Raw genomic sequence first — 20,509 nt, 5'->3', positions numbered from 1 at the left:
CGTCGGCCAGTTCTTGGATCATGTAGGCTGAAGTGAGGTCCAACTTGGTGAACAGCTTGCTGCTTGCCAGCGTGGCAAAAAGGTCCTCCGCTGTCGGGAGCAGATATTGGTCTTGTAGGGACACCTGGTTGATAGTGGCCTTGTAGTCGCCACAGATCCTGACCGAGCCATCTGCTTTAGGATGGGAACGATGGTGCTCGCCCAGTCGCTGAATTCAACGGGCGAGATGATGCACTCTCTCAGCAACCGGTCCAACTCGCTTTCAATTTTCTCCCGCATCACATACGGCACAGCTCTGGCTTTGTGGTGCACTGGTCTGGCGTCCAGGGTGATGCGTATCACTACTTTGGTACCTTTGAACGTCCCAACGCCAAGTTGAAATAGCGATTCAAATTGCTGTAGGACCTGTGAGCATGAACTTCGCTCCACAGATGACATAGCGTGCACATCCCCCCATTTCCAGTTCATCTTAGCTAACCAGCTCCTCCCCAACAGTGTGGGACCATTGCCCGGGACAATCCCAAACGGCAGCCGGTTCACTGATCCATTGTGTGTGATTGCCAACATTGCACTGCCTAGCACTGGAATGATTTCTTTGGTATATATCCGTAATTGCGTCTCAATGCGTTCTAGTTTGGGTCTGCTGGCTTTGAGTGGCCACAGCTTTTTGAATTGTTGAACACTCATGAGTGACTGGCTGGCCCCCGTGTCCAGCTCCATGCGTACAGGGATGCCGTTTAATAGGACTTTCATCATCATGGGTAGTGTTTTGGTATATGAGCTGTGAATGTTTGCCACATGAACCCGCTGAACTTCAGCGTCCATTGATTTGCCCCAAGCGTCATCCTTCCTTGCAGATCCCTCATTTGGCTCATCCACCTCGTATATTAGCCTGGTTACAGGCTTTCTGCACATTCTGGCTAAATGGCCACTGAGGTTACAATTTCTGCAGACGAACTGTTGAAACCTGCAAGTCCTGGCAGCATGTCTGCCCCCACACCTCCAGCATGAACTGAGATTCCCATTGTTGTGAACAAAAGAGCTGTTACAAGTCATTCCTCGCCGATTGTCCCTTTGACTGCTCTTGAGCACCCTGTTAGTGGGTGTCAGTGGCCCCATCCCGGGCCGCATTGTCCACTGGGGGGGGGCGTAACTGTCCGTTCAGCCTGCCATTGTCTCTGTTGGAGACTTACTCTTGGGTCTATTGCTGCCTGGGGTGTCTCGAACTGCCCTTGCCTGCCTGCGGGGCTCTGTGTCGCATTTATGATATTGACTCCCTGATCCATTGCCACGTTGGAGGCAGAATTGCGCGCGTATATTATCTTGGTTTCCTCCTCCTCCGCCATAAAAGTCTGAGCCATCAACGCAGCCGTTTCCAAGGTCAAGTCCTTGGTCTCAATTAGCTTTCTGAAAATCCCAGCATGACCAATGACCTCAAAAAAGAAATCCCATAGCATCTCCCCCCCCTGCAGGCGTCTGTGAACTTACAGAGGCTGGCCAAGCGCCGGAGGTCCTCAACGAAATCCGGTGTGCTCTGTCCTTCCCGACGTCGGTGTGTATAGAATCTGTGTCGGGCCATGTGTACGCTGCTCGCCGGTTTGAGGTGCTCACTGATTAGTTTGCTGAGCTCTTCGAAGGTTTTGTCCGCCGGCCTCTCGGGTGCTAGCAGATCTTTCATGAGCGTGTAAGTCTTAGGTCCACAGCTGGTCAGCAGATGAGCCCTTCGCTTGTCGGCCGCTGCATCTCCCAGCCAGTTCTTTGTGACAAAACTCTGCTGGAGCCTCTCAATGAAATCGTCCCAGTCCTCACCAACACAGTACCGTTCATCTGTGCTGCCAGTGGCCATTCTCGTGGGTCGTTGATTTCTGTTTCTCGTCACCAACGTGAAGTCATTACACAATACCACAAATCCACACGAGGCACAGTCGATGGACAAGGTCACTCCATGACCTGAACCTTTATTCACAGGACCAAGAAATGATGACCCTGCGTTGGACCTCCCTTTATATACCTGGATGACCAGGTAAGGAGTGTCTCCCACAAGTTCACCCCCTGTGGTCAAGCTGTGCATTTCTTACGTATATACAGTATTGCAGTGTTGTTACATAAAGGTTACATACATGACAGTAACTTAATACGCACCTGTCATAAAACATGTCACGTTGACAGATTAGTGGTTCATAAAGACTCTGCATGATGATAGAACTTATACAACACGATTATACAACGATTGCACCCAAAGCGAAAATTCTACCTCACTGTATATGTTTTCTGTAAATATTAAAAATAGCTCTAAAAAAGTCACCAACTTGCATAACTCATAAGTTGATACAGTAAGTTGCTTTTTCTTTGTAATATCCTAACATTAGGTTCATATAAACAATGAGTTTCTGTCACTAAATTCATGAAAATGTATAGAAAATGGAAAGATTTTCACCAATTATATCCATACTGACCGAGCAGTGGAGCTACTTTATATGGTGAATCAAACAATAAACCCAACAATAATTTCCATTTCCAGTATTAGAATTGTATAAAATAATTAACAATCCTTGATATTTTATTAAAAATAAAATAAGCGGGGATGGGATTTTTTAAACCCAATTTACACATTTTAGGTAATATTTTCAGCATGCTCCTTTGATAGATTCATTGTTGAATGTCAGAATAAATTGTATTCTAGTGCATGGTGAAAATCATTTTGAATAATTATGTTGCTGCATTTATGCCCTGATTGGTGTACTGATAAATTCTGTAGCCCAGTGCCATTTCGTATTAGGACTGTAATCATACGTTTGATACTCGTTTTCCTAATTTGGGATTGATACCTCACCAGTTGCAAACCTGTGGTCTTGGCCTAGTGACAATGGGGTAGAATTTGAGGCATCCTGCCTGGTGGAAACAGATCAGTAGTGCTCCAACAATTGCAGGAAAAACTTACCGCCTCGTTCCTGCCGTCACTGTGGCTGCGGAAATCCTCTCCGGGCCTACTACTGGGCAGCAGGAGCGCCCACCTGAGTCAGGCGGTAGACCCTTTTAAAATGTACTCGGGGCATACCCTTGTATGGTATTGTCAAGGAGGAGGAGCAGCACCACAGGATGGTGCAAAGGGTACACACATTGAACCCAGATTGGGATCTTAGAAGAGTACTGGACGGAGCATGTAGTATCAACTAGCGGTCCAGCCAAAGAGGATTCCACAAGTAAGTCTGTGTTTAATTTTGGAGGGCCGGGAGCAGCAGTAGTGCTCCTCTTCAGGCCTCACAAAATTACTGTGGGTTGCTGCCAGCCCGGACATGCCCATCTCCCACCCCACAACCTACCTGCAGCTATCATCAGTGTTCCAACTGGTCGCCATCCTGTAGCCCAACAGTGGCAAACTGCCTTGGGACTCCCATTGCTCACTGGTCAGATTCAAATGATGCCCGGGACTCAAAATCAACCCGGGCTCCTTGCCACTGCACTCTGCCGATTGCTCACCCAACAATCAAAATCTACCCCAATAATTCCAACCCTTCCTGGCCACACTTTTCATCTCCACTGCTTAAGATGCCAGATAATGCTTTGATGTTATCTTGGTCAGAAAATGTAACTTCAGAAAGTGAAAATTCTTTACAGCCCCAGTTGGCTTGATAGTCTACCACACACTTTATTTATTCCACTTGCCTTAATAAAACAGAGTACTATAGATTTGCTCAAATAGTAGATGTCTGATGAATTAAAAACTACACTTCCTGTTTATGTTTTGAAGGAGAAAAGCTGTGCAATTTCATGACATTCAATCCCAGAAAGTTTCAAAATTGCTACCATTTTTACTGTCCAAACAAAGATGCTTGTCCACTGATGGTTTCAAAGGGGCTTGAAAGCCGCATTATACAAAGAGGTAACTTTGTCATTAATTTTTATAGGCTACCATCTGATTTAAGTTGTTAAGCTAAAGCTCAAGATATTTTTGTTTAAATGTATCTGAATTCTTATCTGCAGCAGAAAGTTCGGGTTAGTGGTGCAAATAGGCTTCCCTTTCAATACTAAAACTGATATTAACTTACATGTACACAAATGTTTTACAATGAATATGAAAGTTTGGTGTGTATGTTCCCCCCCCCCCGCCCCCATCTTATAATCAGTTCTCCCTCACTAGTTTAGTTAAGATGCATCTTATTGGGAGTTGTTCTGCATCTTCTGCATGGTAGTCTAGCAAGGTAGCTCTCACCATTTTGAAAGTTAATGTTAATAATAACTAATATCCCATATTATCTGCTATCCATGAGTGTGAATGATAATTTCATTTCAATTAATTTTTTAAAAATATGGTGTAAAAACTTTTTTGGTCTTCTGTTTAGTAACAGTGTAAACATATTTGTTCATCTTTGTTTGTATTTCTAGCAAAATAGGCTATTCTTGTTATAATTCAGGCTCTCTCAGTACTCTTTACTCATGCACACCACAAAAGACAGCTTCCATATGAGGGTCCATGACTCTGATGAACTGAAATCTAACCTTTGCATGTGAAGTAGGAGGTTGTATGTTTTCAGGACCAACAATTGACCCTTTTATCGCTGGGTTATACCATAAATAACATTAGATGCCCATTGTATATCCACCTGAGAGTAGATTGCGTGCTCGACTGTGCTAGCTCTGCAGATATAGAATGGGTACACGGATGGGGTGAGGGGGAAATCAAAAGATTGAGCGAGCAGGCCTTGCATGTGTTTTGTATCAAGTTTCTTCTGCCCACAATTTTACGTCTGGCTGGATTTTGTGTGCTAAAGTGCTTGCGTGCATTTTGTGCCTAAGACTCCAGTATTTAAATGAAAACCTGATGTAATTTCCTAGCTTTTGTGCCAGGTTTGCATTTTTTGCTTTCAAAACCCATTTTATATGGGTGAAAAAGAAGCTGCAGGTGCAATGAAATTCTTAAAAGGGGAACAGGTATTGGCTGTTTCAATGTTACAATGTTTACGGTACCTTTTACCTTTTGGGCACTTTCTTTTCAATATTTATGAATTTTTTATTAATATACTGTTGACAATTTTTTGGGATGGAACAATTTTTATTTACATCTTACAGCAAGTTTAGTTTTAAATGTCCTGGAAAAAAGGCCATTATTGCCCACTAAATCATTGGAAAGTAGACTGCAAGTGAAGTATTTATAGGACTTCATTGGAGTTCAAATGTATAAAAGTCCTTGAAAAGGAATTCTTCTGGTACCAAGCTATACAGATTCCACTGCTGCCAGACCTGGATTTCCCCATCATTATGTTTCCCCATTGCTCTGCTCAAGGTTCAGCTAAAGGGTCAGGAGAAGCAAGAGGCTTTGGTAGGGAGTATTTCTGTTGCCCAACTCAAGTAATTGTTGTGCTTTTGGAGAATTTGGGAACTGTTCTGGTTGCAGCAACAGACTATCTAGATAAACATGTGCTACTGAATCTCGATCTGAATCGTGTTAAAATTGTTCTGATAAAGGAAATTATATCCTAGTGAGTGATATTTCAATGTACATGTGATAAATGGACAATTGAGGTTTGCAAAAACTATGTTATTTGTTCCAAAATTATGGAACTATCACAAAAGGTTGATTTATTTTTCAGGTTGCTGCATCATTTGTTCCCAGTCAACACGCTGAACAACGCATTGTATTGGGAACCTTGGGATTTGAACCTAGAACCACAGGGATGTGAAGTGAATGGGGTAGACCGTGACTTTGTGTGATAGTGCCCTGATTTACATTTCCATTGAAGTTGGGAGAGATGTAAAATGGGCTGCTGACTGTTTTACATTATTGCAGAAAGTCAAGATCTATCCAAGTTTGTTTTCTTTCTAACTGCTTTGATTCTTTAGCTTTCAGTGCTCCATCATATTCTGACTGGTGAATGTTGCTTTATCTTGCCTGGATAATGATTGCTCAAATTCTTGCTGGGTTCATCTAGTATATGTAATATTTATTCACAGAAGGTCTTGTTTATTATGTTAAGTCAAAAAAAAAAGGTAACTGTGCAAACTTGAATCTAGGTTCATGCAATCTGCTGAAACATAATTCTGGGTTGTACTCTTGACTCAGGACAGGGTTACCCGATGTGTTACTGGACTATCGATTCTCACAATAGTTTTAAATCGAGTCATACTGCACTTGAATACTGAAAATATCTTCAGAACAGTTGAGGATAACTAAGATTTCATTGCAGATACTCCAAACAAACTGATGTTGCTTTATTTGAATCTACATATGAGGGAAAGGGAGGGAAAAGAGTGCTGAATAATGAAAAAAATCAGCAAAGCCCACCAGGCACTAACACCACAGGGTGAACAGCAGTATGTACAACTTTAAATCAGTCTCCAGGATGATCTACAACCCAGAAACTCAGCAAAGATCATTCTACTACCACCAAGTAACATGCAAACATACATTTTCCATCTGAGGGCTTTTGACATGAAGCCTTACCTGCCAGGAGAACATATTGAGAAACTGCACGATTGGAACATTTACCCTGTTCACTATGAATGGAATTTAAGTAAACATGTAACCAAAGAACAATTACAATTAAAATAATTTGCATTTAATAAAAAGAAACATAACTTGTCAAAATCAAAACATATATTGGGGATAATTTTCTGTGAACGAGAGGGGGGATGAGGGTGAGGCATAGGTGAGATTCTCCACTCTGAAAATGACCCCATAGATTTGATATAATGTAACTGTTTTAGTATGAATTTGCCATGGCAAATTGAGAGTTGGGTAGAAGATCTTTACATTCCACCCATATTACTTAATTTTGCAAAAACCTTGTTTCCTCATTCCATACTGTTTCTTTAGCCTTTTTCCCTCCATTGCAATGTGATACTCGGCTTAAATGGAAATTGTTTTACTGAGAGCAAAAAACTACATATTCCATTGGATGCTTTTTCTTCAGCATCTTGGTGAGACCGGGACATACAAAAGATGATTGTAAGCTCTATATTCTGTAAGCTTCGTGGTTTTACATTTTCAGGGCTCAAAATGCTCACAGATTGAGAGTTATTTGTTATTTGACACAGACCTCACACATAGCAAATTCATTAATTAATTGATTTACTGCTCAGTGTTTAGTTAATTCGTTATGCTGCAGTAGGATGGAAACCTGAAGTGCTGCTTTTGCAGGCCTCTGCTTTTGCTGCTGAGCTTTGCTGGGTCCGAGCGCAGGTTGGGAAATCCCGATTCGCAGAATGCCACGCTTTACAATGTAGAAAATGATCAGGAAAATAGAATTTGCGCTGGTGATCACCACATGCCTCATTTCAATAGTAAAATTATGTAACTCAGGTATCAAATTTCACATTTTCCAGGCTGGATCTCAGCACTCGCTCATATAAAATGTTGCTTGATCAATTTACTGGCCAGGCTTGCAGAATTTGAATTCTTAAAATTGGTATTGAGTTCAAAATGTTGCTATAAAATGTGATTTTTTGATGAAGCATTGATTTTTTTTTAAAATTCGTTCTGGGATGTGGCTGTTGCTGGCAAGGCCAACATTTATTGCGCATCCCTAATTGCCTTTGAGAAGGTGGTGGTGAACCACCATCTTGAACTGCTATAGTCCTTGTGGTGAAGGTACTCCCACAGTGCTGTTAAGGAGGGAGGTCCTGGATTTTGACCCTGTGACGATGAAACAACGGCGATATATTTCCAAGTCGGGATGGTGTGTAACTTGGAGGAGAACATGTAGGTTCCCATGTGTCTGCTGCCTTTGTCTTTCTAGGTGGTAGAGGTTGTGGGTTTGAGGGGTGTTGCCGAAGAAACTGTGGCGAGTTGCTGCAGTGTATCTTATAGATGGTACACACTGCAGCCATTGTGGGCTGGTGGTGGAGGGAGTGAATGTTCAAGGTGGTGGGTGGGCTGCCAATCAAGCGGACCATTTTGTCCTGGATAATGTCGAGCTTCTTGAGTGTTGTTGGAGCTGCACTCATCCAGGCAAGTGGGGAGTATTCCATCACAATCCTGACATGTACCTTAGAGATGGTGGAAAGGCTTTGGGGAGTCAGGAGGTGAGACATTGGCTGCAGAATACCCACCTTTGAGCCGCTCCTGGTGCCACAGTATTTATGGTCAATGGTGACCCCCAGGATGTTGATAGTTGGGGATTCGGTGAGAGTGATGCCGTTGAATATCAAGGGGAGATGGTTAGATTCTCGCTTGTTGGAGATGGTTATTGCCTGTCACTTTTGTGGCGCAAATGTTACTTGCCACTTATCAGCCCAAGCCTGAATGTCGTCCAGGTCTTGCTGCCTGTGGGCAAGGACTGCTTCATTTTCTGAGGATTTGTGAATGGGACTGAGCACTGCAATCACCAGCGAACATCAGCACTTCTGACCTTATGATGGAGGGAAGGTCATTGATAAAGCAGCTGAAAATAGTTGGGCATAGGACACTGCCCTGAGGAACTCCTGCAGCGATGTCCTGGGATGAAGGAACGGCACTATATTTCCAACCACAATCATCTTCCTTTGTGTTAGGTATGACTCCAGCCAATGGAGAGTTTTCCTCCTGATTCCCATTGACGTTAATTTTAATAGAGCTCCTTGATGCCACACTCGGTCAAGGGCAGTCACTCTCACCTCACCTCTGGAATTCAGCTCCTTTGTCCATGTTTGGACCAAGGCTGTAATGAGGTCTGGATCTGAGAGGTCCTGGCAGAACCCAACCTGAGCATCAGTGAGCAGGTTATTGGTGAGTAAGTGCCGATTGATAGCACTGTCAACGCCACCTTCCATCACTTTGCTGATAGGGCGGTAATTGTCCGGATTGGATTTGTCCTGCTTTTTGTGGACAGGACATACCTGGGCAGTTTTCCACATTGTTGGGTAGATGCCAGTGTTGTAGCTGTACTGGAACAGCTTGGCTAGAGGCGTGGCTAGCTCTGGAGCAAAACTCTTCAGCACATAAGAACATAAGAACAGGAGTAGGCCATCTAGCCCCTCGAGCCTGCTCCGCCATTCAATAAGATCATGGCTGATCTGGTCATGGACTCAGCTCCACTTACCCGCCCTCTCCCCGTAACCCTTAATTTCCTTATTGCTTAAAAATCTATCTATCTGTGACTTGAATACATTCAATGAGCCAGCCTCAACTGCTTCCTTGGGCAGAGAATTCCACAGTTTCACAACCCTCTGGGAGAAGAAATTCTTTCTCAACTCGGTTTTAAATTTGCTCCTCCGTATTTTGAGGCTGTGCCCCCTAGTTCTAGTCTCCCCCACCAATGGAAACAACCTCTCTGCCTCTATCTTGTCTATCCCTTTCATGATTTTAAATGTTTCTATAAGATCACCCCTCATCCTTCTGAACTCCAACGAGTAAAGACCCAGTCTACTCAATCTATCATCATAAGGTAACCCCCTCATTTCTGGAATCAGCCTAGTGAATCGTCTCTGTACCCCTTCCAAAGCTAGTATATCCTTCCTTAAGTAAGGTGACCAAAACTGCACGCAGTACTCCAGGTGCGGCCTTACCAATACCTTATACAGTTGCAGCAACACCTCCCTGCTTTTGTACTCCATCCCTTTCGCAATGAAGGCCAACATTCCATTTGCCTTCCTGATTACCTGCTGCACCTGCAAACTAACCTTTTGGGATTCATGCACAAGGACCCCCAGGTCCCTCTGCACCACAGCATGTTGTAATTTCTCCCCATTCAAATAATATTCCCTTTTACTGTTTTTTTTCCCCCAAGGTGGATGACCTCACACTTTCCGACATTGTATTCCATCTGCCAAACCTTAGCCCATTCACTTAACCTATCCAAATCTCCTTGCAGCCTCTCTCAGTCCTCTACACAACCCGCTTTCCCACTAATCTTAGTATCATCTGCAAATTTTGTTGCACTACACTCTGTCCCCTCTTCTAGGTCATCTATGTATATTGTAAACAGTTGTGGTCCCAGTACTGATCCCTGTGGCACACCACTAACCACTGATTTCCAACCGGAAAAGGACCCATTTATCCCGACTCTCTGCTTTCTGTTCGCCAGCCAATTCTCTATCCATGCTAATACATTTCCTCTGACTCCGCGTACCTTTATCTTCTGCAGTAACCTTTTGTGTGGCACCTTATCGAATGCCTTTTGGAAATCTAAATACACCACATTCATCGGTACACCTCTATCCACCATGCTCGTTATATCCTCAAAGAATTCCAGTAAGTTAGTTAAACATGATTTCCCTTTCATGAATCCATGCTGCGTCTGCTTGATTGCACTATTCCTATCCAGATGTCCCGCTATTTCTTCCTTAATGATAGTTTCAAGCATTTTCCCCACTACAGATGTTAAACTAACCGGCCTATAGTTACCTGCCTTTTGCCTGCCCCCCTTTTTAAACAGAGGCGTTACATTAGCTGCTCTCCAATCCGCTGGTACCTCCCCAGAGTCCAGAGAATTTTGGTAGATTATAACGAATGCATCTGCTATAATTTCCGCCATCTCTTTTAATACCCTGGAATGCATTTCATCAGGACCAGGGGACTTGTCTACCTTCAGTCCCATTAGTCTGTCCAGCACTACCTCCCTAGTGATAGTGATCATCTCAAGGTCCTCCCTTCCCACATTCCTATGACCAGCAATTTTTGGCATGGTTTTTGTGTCTTCCACTGTGAAGACGGAAGCAAAATAATTGTTTAAGGTCTCAGCCATTTCCACATTTCCCATTATTAAATCCCCCTTTTCATCTTCTAAGGGACCAACATTTACTTTAGTCACTCTTTTCCGTTTTATATATCTGTAAAAGCTTTTACGGTCTGTTTTTATGTTTTGCGCAAGTTTACCTTCGTAATCTATCTTCCCTTTCTTTGTTGCTTTTTTAGTCATTCTTTGCTGTTGCTTAAAATTTTCCCAATCCTCTGGTTTCCCACTAACCTTGGCCACCTTATACGCATTGGTCTTTGATTTGATACTTTCCTTTATTTCCTTGGTTATCCACTCTCTTGCCGCCCTTCTTTTTCACTGGAATATATTTTTGTTGCGCATTATGAAAGAGCTCCTTAAAAGTACTCCACTGTTCCTCAATTGTGCCACCGTTTAGTTCTTGTTTCCAGTCTACTTTAGCCAACTCTGCCCTCATCCCACTGTAGTCCCCTTTGTTTAAGCATAGTACGCTCATTTCCTCATCCTCAATCTGTATTACAAATTCAACCATATTGTGATCACTCATTCCGAGAGGATCTTTTAAGAGGAGATCGTTTATTTTTCCTGTCTCGTTATACAGGACCAGATCCAAAATGGCTTGCTCCCTTGTAGGCTCTGTTACATACTGTTCTAAGAAACAATCCCGTATGCATTCTATGAATTCCTCGACAGCCAGGATGTTATCGGGGCCCATAGCTTTTTTTATCCAGTGCACTCAGACACTTCTTGATATCACATAGAGTGAATCGATTTGTTTGAAGACTGGCTTCTGTGATGGTGGGAACCGCAGGAGGAGGCCAATATGGATCATTCACTCAGCACTTCTGGCTGAAGATGGTTGCAAATGCTTCAGCCTTGTCTTTTGCACTTGCGTGCTGGGCTCTGCCATCATTTATGATGGGGATATTCATGGAGCCTCCTCCTCCTGTTAGTTGTTTAATTGTCCACCACCATTCACGACGGGATGTGGCAGGACTGCAGAGCTTTGATCTGATCCGTTGATTGTGGGATCGCTTCGCTCTATTTATAGCTTACTGCTTCCGCTGTTTAGAGCATACATGTAGTCCTGTGTTGCAGCTTCCCCAGGTTGGTACCTCATTTTTCGATATGTCTGGTGCTGCTCCTGGCATGCTCTCTGCACTCCTCATTGAATCGGGGTTAGTCCCTTGGCTTGATGGTAATGGTAGAGTGAGGGATATGCCGGGCCATGAGGTTACAGATTGTGGTGGAGTACAGTTCTGCTGCTGCTGATGGCCCACAGCGCCTCATGGATACCCAGTTTTGAGCTGCGAAATCTGTTCTGAATCAATCTCATTTAGCATGGTGGGTGTCTTCAATGTGAAGACGGGACTTCGTCTGTACAATGACTGTACGGTGGTCACTGCTACCAATGCTGCCATGGACAGATGCATCTGCAATAGGTAGATTGGTGACCACGAGGTTAGCTGCATAAAACTTCCTACATTAAATGTTTTTGCTTTGAAGTGTGCCATTTTGGCAATGGAGGACTTTCTTCCACCACCCCCCAATAATTTTCTACAATATTGCTGCTGCAGTTGAAGTTGCACCAATCAAATGCTGAGGCTGAGAATTCCTTTGGGGCTTTAATGTATGAAAGTTTATCAAATGGATCAATGCTTTCACATGTAATATTTGGTAAAGAATAATTTAACACGGAGAATACAAATATTAACCTAATTTATATAAAATCCACATGCAGAATAGCTTAATGTAACCTAGATTAACCTTAGCTTTGAAGTGTTCTGCTGACTCATAGCCATAGAGACCAGGTTTGTCCCAAATCTGATCTGTGCTAATCTCAGCAAGGTCAGCTGTAGAGCTGCTCCATATTTCTATACGGACAACCTTACTGGAAAAGTGTGTGGGGATGGCTGTTGGGGACAGAATCAGGTCCAACTGTGATGTCCTCTGCAGTAAAATAGCCTGAAACTGCTTATTGTCAAGGCTTACACATGAACAGTGGCCACTTGGGAGAGGTACTAGAGAGTGACTGGCGTTTATGGAATCACATCACAGTGAGTCAGTCAACACTTTCAAAAGAGGGGACTGGAAACAGAAAAGGCTGTTTAGTTTTAACAATAGGGACATTGATTGCATTCTATTTTCCTTCCTTTTAAAAAAAAATTTCTGACCATGGTTAAATGATGTACTAAGTGATACAAAGGTCCCAGGTTTGAGTTTGTTACTCTGAATGCACCAGTAAGAGGAACAATCAGATAGAGTTCCTGCTCCTGATCGCTATTTAACAACCCATGTCAGAAAGTGTGCCCCGTATCAGGTGAGGGTAAGATTGCTCTTGGCTAATTCGCTTTTCATGGGCGAATATTCTGCCAACACTCACTGTCGAAGCTCAAACTTGAGTAACTGCACAGGTGAGGTACCCGAGTGCCCAGGGAACTATATTTCACCATGAATTGCCACCTCCAGGAGACGAAAAGAGGAAAAAGGTTTTAAAATCTAGATTGCATTCATCGATCACTTTCAGTAATGCATGAGAAAATAATTTTTTTAATTACACCTGAACTTGTTTAAATGTTGGGAAAATTCTTAGATACTTACTATCTTAACACAACATTTCAGTTGTGATAAGGAACTGTTATTTTTTTTTTCTTATTTATCTGGCAACAAAATCATAATATTTTGCTGCTGGCAGCAACATTCTTGTTAAGCTGCGGGGTCACACTGCTGTCTGGAGGTCCCGTGCAGGCCATTCACCGGCTTTTCAATGTGAGACTGCGCAAGTGTGAAATTTTGAATGGGCTGTACAGCCCGATAAAGGGATTGTGTTTCTCTTTCCCCCCCCCCCCCCCCCACCAAAGAATTAGGGGGAACATTGGCAGGCAGTAACCTGAGAAAAGGAACAGGGCAATGGAGTGGAGGGTAGCAGGATTTTTTTTGATTTGCTTTTTCATTTCCCTGTGTTTAAATATCAGTGCAGACTCGTTGGTTACTTTAAAGCCTTTGACTCCTCAGGTACTGTCCCCCCTCCCTTTCAAATCTATCATCACCACCCCCTCCTCAAAAAATCCAAGCCTTGATCCCCTCCATTCTTGCAAACTATCACTCCATCTCCAATCTCTCTTTCCTCTCCAAAGTCCTTGAACATGCTGTTGTTTCCCAAATCCGTGCCCATCTTTCCCACAACTCCATGGTTGATCCTCTCCAATCAGGTTTCTGCCCCTGCCACAGCACTGAAACAGACAGAATTAAAGTCACAAATAACATCCTCTGTGACTGTGATGCATTATCACTCATTGTCCTTCTTAACCTGCCTTCAGCCTTTGAAATGGTCGACTGTGCAATCCTCCTCCTCATCCTCTCTTCCATTGTACAGCTAAGTGGAGCTGCCCTCGCTTAGTTCCACTTTAACCTATACATAGCCAGAGAATCTCCTGCAATAGCTTCTTTTCCCTCCCGTCCCCCAAGGATCTATCCTTCTCCTTCTCCAGTTTCTCGAAGACATGATGTCAGGTTCCACATGTACACGGACGACACCCAGCTCTACCTCACCACTACCTCTCTTCAACCCTGTGCTTCCTCAATGTTGTCAACCTGCTTGTCTGACATCCCACATGAGCTGCAATTTCCTCCCATTAAACATTGGGAAGCCATCGTCTTTAGTCTTCACCACAAAATCCGTTCCATCGCCATTGATTCTGCACTCACTTCCTCAGGCTTCCCTTCTCTCCTGAAGATGCTGACTCTTGCTCGGATACAGTCTTGTATGCAATGGTGGTCATGCTTAATGTGTGGGTCTAGTTTATGGGTGTTGCGAGCTTATTCAACCATGAGAGGCATTACAGCCAAACTCTAGATAGTGATCAAGAGCAGGAACCTTGGTTGACTTCACTGATCCTCCCCCCACCACCATCAGTCCAGCAGACTGAGAGCAGCTAACTTGGCAGAGACTAAGAATTAAACCCGGTACCTTTTGACTGCATGGCTCAATACTATACTGAGGCGTATCCTTTGACTTCACTTCAAGTACTATTCTTAGATGAGGCACATTGTCTGAATCCTTACAATGTATGGTGTAGAAACTTGGACCCGGGGAATTTTCCAGCTCTGATGCAGAAGTAACGGGATCCCAGAGCTGCACCACAGCTTAACTCTTACCAAATCTGTCGTGGCCAATCTCTCAGTAATTTCTGAGATTAAATATCTAGGCCAGCTCGGCCAATATTGAGCTTTGTGGAGGGTGCTCACCAAAGATAGGGGATGATAAATTGCATGAATCAGCAGTTCAGTGGCCAAATAATGGGGTGAGAAATTGCTTCAGAAATTTCTTAAAGCTTCAGGATTTCTCTGTAACCATTACTTCACATGGGAGTCTTACAGTTTGCAGAAAGCGGAATCTTTTATCCTATCAGTTTTGCATGGATTTGAACCCAACCCCCAGAGCAGCATGCTAAACCATTGCACCACTCCCTCAAAATTGTCTCTGCGGAAAGCAATGTGGGAGAATCTCTAACAGAAACTATAAACTCTTCAATTCATAGAGTTAGCATATTTCAACATCTTGTATCAGAAATAAGCAAATGTTTCTATTCTTTTTGCACACAGATCTAGCAAGTATGAAGAAGTTGGATAAGTCCATGAAAGAAACACATTCTCACAAAGGGGAAGAATCATCAGATAATGGAGTTTCTACTGATGTGCTCAAAAATCATGCTCCAATAATCACCATCCAGTCAACGACAACCACTATTCTCCCATTGACCACCATCCACTCAACAACGGCAATCACCACTCTCCAAATGACGAGATTTCAGTCAACAACTTCTTCCACCCATTCAACAACATTTTCTACTATTCCAGTGACTGCCAGGCAATTAACCATGACCATGACTCTCCCAGTGACCACCAGGAAGTTAATGGCAGCCACCATTCTTTCATCAACTACCGTCAAGTCAATGACAACTACCATCCTCCCAACCACCCAGTCAACGACGACCACTAATTTCCCCATCACTCTCTCAACGACCACTACCCAGGCAATGACCACCATCATCCATCCAACTTCTCCGCCAACAATGACCACCACTCTCCCAGTCCACACCACCCTTCCAACTACCACCCCCACCACTCAGTCAACCAAAACCACCACTCTCCCAACAACCACCACTCGGTCAACCACAACTACCACACTCCCAGTAACCACCACTCTCCCAACAACCACCACTCGGTCAACCACAACTACCACTCTCCCAGTAACCACCACTCGGTCAACCACAACCACCACTCTCCCAATAACCACCACTCAGTCAACCACAACCACCACTCTCCCAATAACCACCATTCGGTCAACCACAACCACCACTCTCCCAATAACCACCACTCGGTCAACCACAACCACCACTCTCCCAATAACCACCATTCGGTCAACCACAACCACCACTCTCCCAGTAACCACCACTCAGTCAACCACTATCCTCCCAACCACCCATTTAACAACCACCACTACCACTACTGTCTCAATAACAAAGCTGATGCCAAAGATAACTCGGCAATCCACTGTATCCAGGATTCCCGTTGCTCAAACTCCATTCATTGGGATTATGACTATAGTATCAAATAACGTAAATATTAGTAAAAAGGACAATGGAGAACTGGATCAAAAACTAAATTTGGGAGGTCAGAACAAATCAGCAGGAAAAATGGAAGATTCACAAATGGAAGTTCAGAGTGGACTGATTGCTGCTTTATTATTTGGATTGGTATTTTTAGTAATAGTGATGATTGTGATAAGTAAACGAATAGCAGAGTCCTATAATAGAAGGCACTACACTAGAATTGATTACCTAATGAATGGGATGTATATAGATGCATGAACTAAAGTCTTCCAGAAGAATGGATCTGTTCCATTATGAACAAACGTGAACTTTGATCAAAAGCCCAACATGTCTAAAGCATCTGCTATCTTTTTAAAACCTTTACATAAATATGGTTTATTTTCTCTTTTGGTTCTCCTCATTGGATGTGGAAAAAAAGAAGAAACTAATTATACAAATAATGTAGGTCAATTAAATAGTGCACTTTTTTATTTTCTTGATTCCCACCAGAAATTCAGCTATTTTTATTCTTATCTGTGATGTGATGGAATAATCTGCTATATACAAATTTAGTAGAATTTGAATGAACGCAAAACCATACAAATGATAAAATCCTACTGCATCATTTATTAAAAAGTCCCAGTATTTTTTGATACAAAAAACGAGATATTGAACAAAAATAGGCACAGCACTGATCTTTTAATTGGCATGTCATGTGGTATTTGCTTCTATCCCAGTGCATGTAGCATGAACTTGTCTCGGTATTTACCCCTTGCATCTTATTGATACTGCTCAGTACCAATATTAAATAGTCATGGGAGAGATTAGGTTTTAGCCCATCTCCACTCTTTATCTCCCTTCTTTCACCTTCCAACCACCTCACCTCATATTTACATTCATATCCATTCCTGTAGTGGGGTCAATGGATAATGATCAGGAGTGAGAAGCACAGCTTATTTTTCCTCAGTAGCACAAGATAGGCCAACTATAGCAACCTACTGACATTCACGCTGAGGTTCATTTATTTTTTAAATGTAACTACAATTGTTCATAGGACACCATCAAGGTTGCAGAGTAACAGAGAAGAGGTGAATATGAAATAGTGACTAGGTGATGCCAAGCTCAAGTTTTAATGGGTTAAAGATTGCAGGAGGAAGGAAAAATCGAGGTGCATAGGGAAACATAAGAAATAGGAGCAGGAGTATGCCATCTGTCCCTGCGAGCCTGCTCCACCATTCAATAAGATCATGGCTGATCTGACCTTGGGCTCAACTGCACTTCCCTGCCTGCTCCCCATAACCCTTGACTCCCTTATCCTTCAAAAATCTGTCTATCTCCACCTTAATGACCCAGCCACCACAGTTCTTTGGGGTAGAGAATTCCAAAGATTCACGACCCTCTGAGAAGAAATTCTTTCTCATTTCCATTTTAAATGGTCGACCCCTTATTCTGAGACTATGCCATCTAGTTCTAGATTTCCCACAAGGGGAAACATCCTCTCTGTATCTACCCTGTGAAGCCCCTCAGAATCCTATACGGTTCAATAAGATCACCTCTCAGTCTTCTAAACTCCAATGAGTATAAGTCCAACCTGCTCAACCTTTCTTTAGGTGACAACCCCTTCATCTCAGGAATCAATCTCGTGTACCTTCTCTGAACTGTCGCCAATGCAAGTACATCTCTCCTTTAATAAGGAGACCAATAGTGTACACAGTAGTCCAGGTATGGTACAGTTGTAGCAGGTCTTCCTGACTTTATACTCCATCCCCCTTGCAATAAAGACCAACATTCATGGAGTTCCATGGCAAGGAAAGGAATGAGTCAAAGAAGGAAAACATGATTAATCTTAATTCCAACACAGTAAAGATGTATTATTAATTAAGATAAAGTTACAATTGAATTGGCAAGGTACATAATGGGTTGCTGATCTACTTCCATCCAGGTTGCACCCGCCAAAGTTGAATTTCAGCCCCTTTGTGCATCATAAAATAAATATTTGTGAACATGAAAAATGCTTCAGATCCTACAATTTAAATTCTTAATTTATAATGATGGTGGCATAGAGCAATGGAATGCAAGTTAGATTTCTTTCCCCCCACTCCCTGCCATTGAGATCTCAATTTGAGTTACTTCATTGTGGGTGGGGAGGCATTGAGTGTACACTGGATATCTCCCCACTGCGATGGTATCAAGATTTCTGCTTGAGCTGCTTTACCAAGAAAAGGTTTTTGTCTCAAATATTATGAGCATAATTAATGCACATGGGAAAAATGATAGAAAAGTATATTATGCCTTTGTGAGGGATTTTTGTTGTTGTCTGTAATCAATGATCAAACTAGATGTCGAAATAAGAGAGTGAATGTACAAACGGATTAAGAACTTGTGTAGCTATTTACTGTAAAGTTTAAGTATTGTGCTTGTACTTTGTTCTTAACCTTGTCATAATTGAGTGCTTATGTTTTATTAAAGTAAAGAAACCAATATTGAATTAAAAACTATCATAGATAAGGTAACTTAGAAGTTTCAACTATTGTTAAGACCTAGTAGTACGAAATGACAATTGGCTGTTTGGCCCATCAAGTCTATCTAACAGACCACGTATGACTGTGCTCTGACCAATTTATTTATCTTCTGGTGGAAATTAATAACTAAAATGAAAACTCTGAAATGTCTCCATGACCCCAAAGAGAAAACTCTGGAGTATGCATTTACTATCTACTTTACTGGACTGTGCCTAGTTACATTCCACAGATGACATTCTCATGGTGCCAGTAGGATAAAAATACTTTTTTGTAAGGTAATCCCTTTTACTGTTGCATCATTTTTTATTTAAACTTGTGGAAGTTGCTGTTAACTCTTAAGTTATCCATCATCATGAAAGTTCTGATCCAATCCATGATCATTAGTATGCCATTTGCTGTGCTGTTTTATGCTAATGATGGGGTTGCCCATGTTACTTGTGTCTGGAGCTACACTCTTGAACACTTTTGAGAATCATCTGTTATCATTGCTTTGGACATCTCCAATGTTTTAATAGAGTCTGGTAGGATGTGTATTTCTCAATAAATTACCATCATATAGCCTCCAACAAAGCCATGTTTGTCATGATCTACTTTCCTTTCAAAATGCTTTTATCTGTGCGGTAGTTGATGGCTCATCCTATGACTTTTTTTCATCATCTCAGGCATTCCACATGGCTCTACTTTAGCTCTATCTTCACAGGCTATTTGACCCAACTGGTTCATGTTGATGATTGTACTCTGCACAAGCAGTAGTCCTAATCCCATATCCTACTTTCTTTCAACAACATATTTAACATGTTTTTGAATGTTGACATGGCCTCTGCTTCAATCACTAACTGATTTTCCCTGCTCGCTGTGCAGTCATATTATTAACATCCTCCATTTAATATTCAACCCTATCTCCTCTTTTGTCAATGATTCCACTCCATATTCATTAACTTCCTTCAGATATGATGCCGTTAGTGTTCACAACTACCAGTCCTCTTGTAGTGCAGTAGTCGAATCGCTGCATCATGTTCTCCTTCGTGCTTCATGGGACAATAAAATCATGTTCAATTCTAAAGAGACAAAGTTAATTTATATATTTTTTAAAGTCTAAATAATAGCTTCTATCTTTTGATGACTATACTCTTAGCCGAGGTGTCAGCCATGCTGTAGTACTCTTGCCTCTGTCAGAAGGTTGTGTATGTAAGTCTCAATCCAGGATTGGAGCACTTAATCCAGGATCACATTTCAGTGTAGTACTGTGGGAGCTGTGCACTGTCTGAGATGCTGAATTTCAGATGAGATGTTAAACTGCCCTCTCAGATGGACATAAAAGATCAATTTGAAGAGAAGCAGGAGAGTTCTCTCTGCATCTTAGTCAATATTAATCTCCCAATTGATATCACTAAAATAGTTTATCTAGTCATTTACTTAATTGCTGTTTATGGAAATGTATTGCTGTAATGGCTACACTTCAAAAGTACTTCAATGCCTGTAAAGTACTTTGTCATGTTCTGAGGTCATACAAGGTGCTAAAATAAATGCATGTTTTTTTTCTTACATCTGCACTGTATTGCGATCAAGAGACCACAGAGCCTTCTACTCTAACTCATTCGTTTCCAGCACCTCAAAGCTATGGATCTCTTCGTCAATCCTTCTTGATATTGCACCTGCATCCATTTTGTCAGATTCCCAGTGTAACACTGACAAGATTCCAATGGTAAAGCCGCTAGTTAGACTGGGTCCTAGCCTTCCCCGACAGTTTCTGCAGGACCTT

At 42.3% G+C, this 20,509-nt stretch overlaps 1 protein-coding gene across 3 annotated transcripts in view; it reads left to right on the top strand.

Moving 5' to 3' along the window:
- Positions 1-18,706, top strand: part of LOC139280746 (MANSC domain-containing protein 1-like) — a 28,626-nt gene extending 9,920 nt beyond the window's left edge. For all 3 annotated transcript variants that reach the window (XM_070900417.1, XM_070900418.1, XM_070900419.1), the window contains 2 exons: positions 3,752-3,883; positions 15,237-18,706. In XM_070900417.1, coding sequence (XP_070756518.1) covers positions 3,752-3,883; positions 15,237-16,504 — 1,400 coding nt within the window. In that variant the 3' untranslated portion in view covers positions 16,505-18,706. The remainder of the gene's footprint in view (positions 1-3,751; positions 3,884-15,236) is intronic.
- Positions 18,707-20,509: the final 1,803 nt, after the last annotated feature.

The sequence above is a fragment of the Pristiophorus japonicus genome, chromosome 15 (assembly GCF_044704955.1).
Source record: "Pristiophorus japonicus isolate sPriJap1 chromosome 15, sPriJap1.hap1, whole genome shotgun sequence".
NCBI classification, from domain to species: Eukaryota; Metazoa; Chordata; class Chondrichthyes; family Pristiophoridae; genus Pristiophorus; species Pristiophorus japonicus.
Note: the sequence above shows the minus strand (reverse complement) of the source record. Positions and strands in the feature narration are given on the sequence as shown.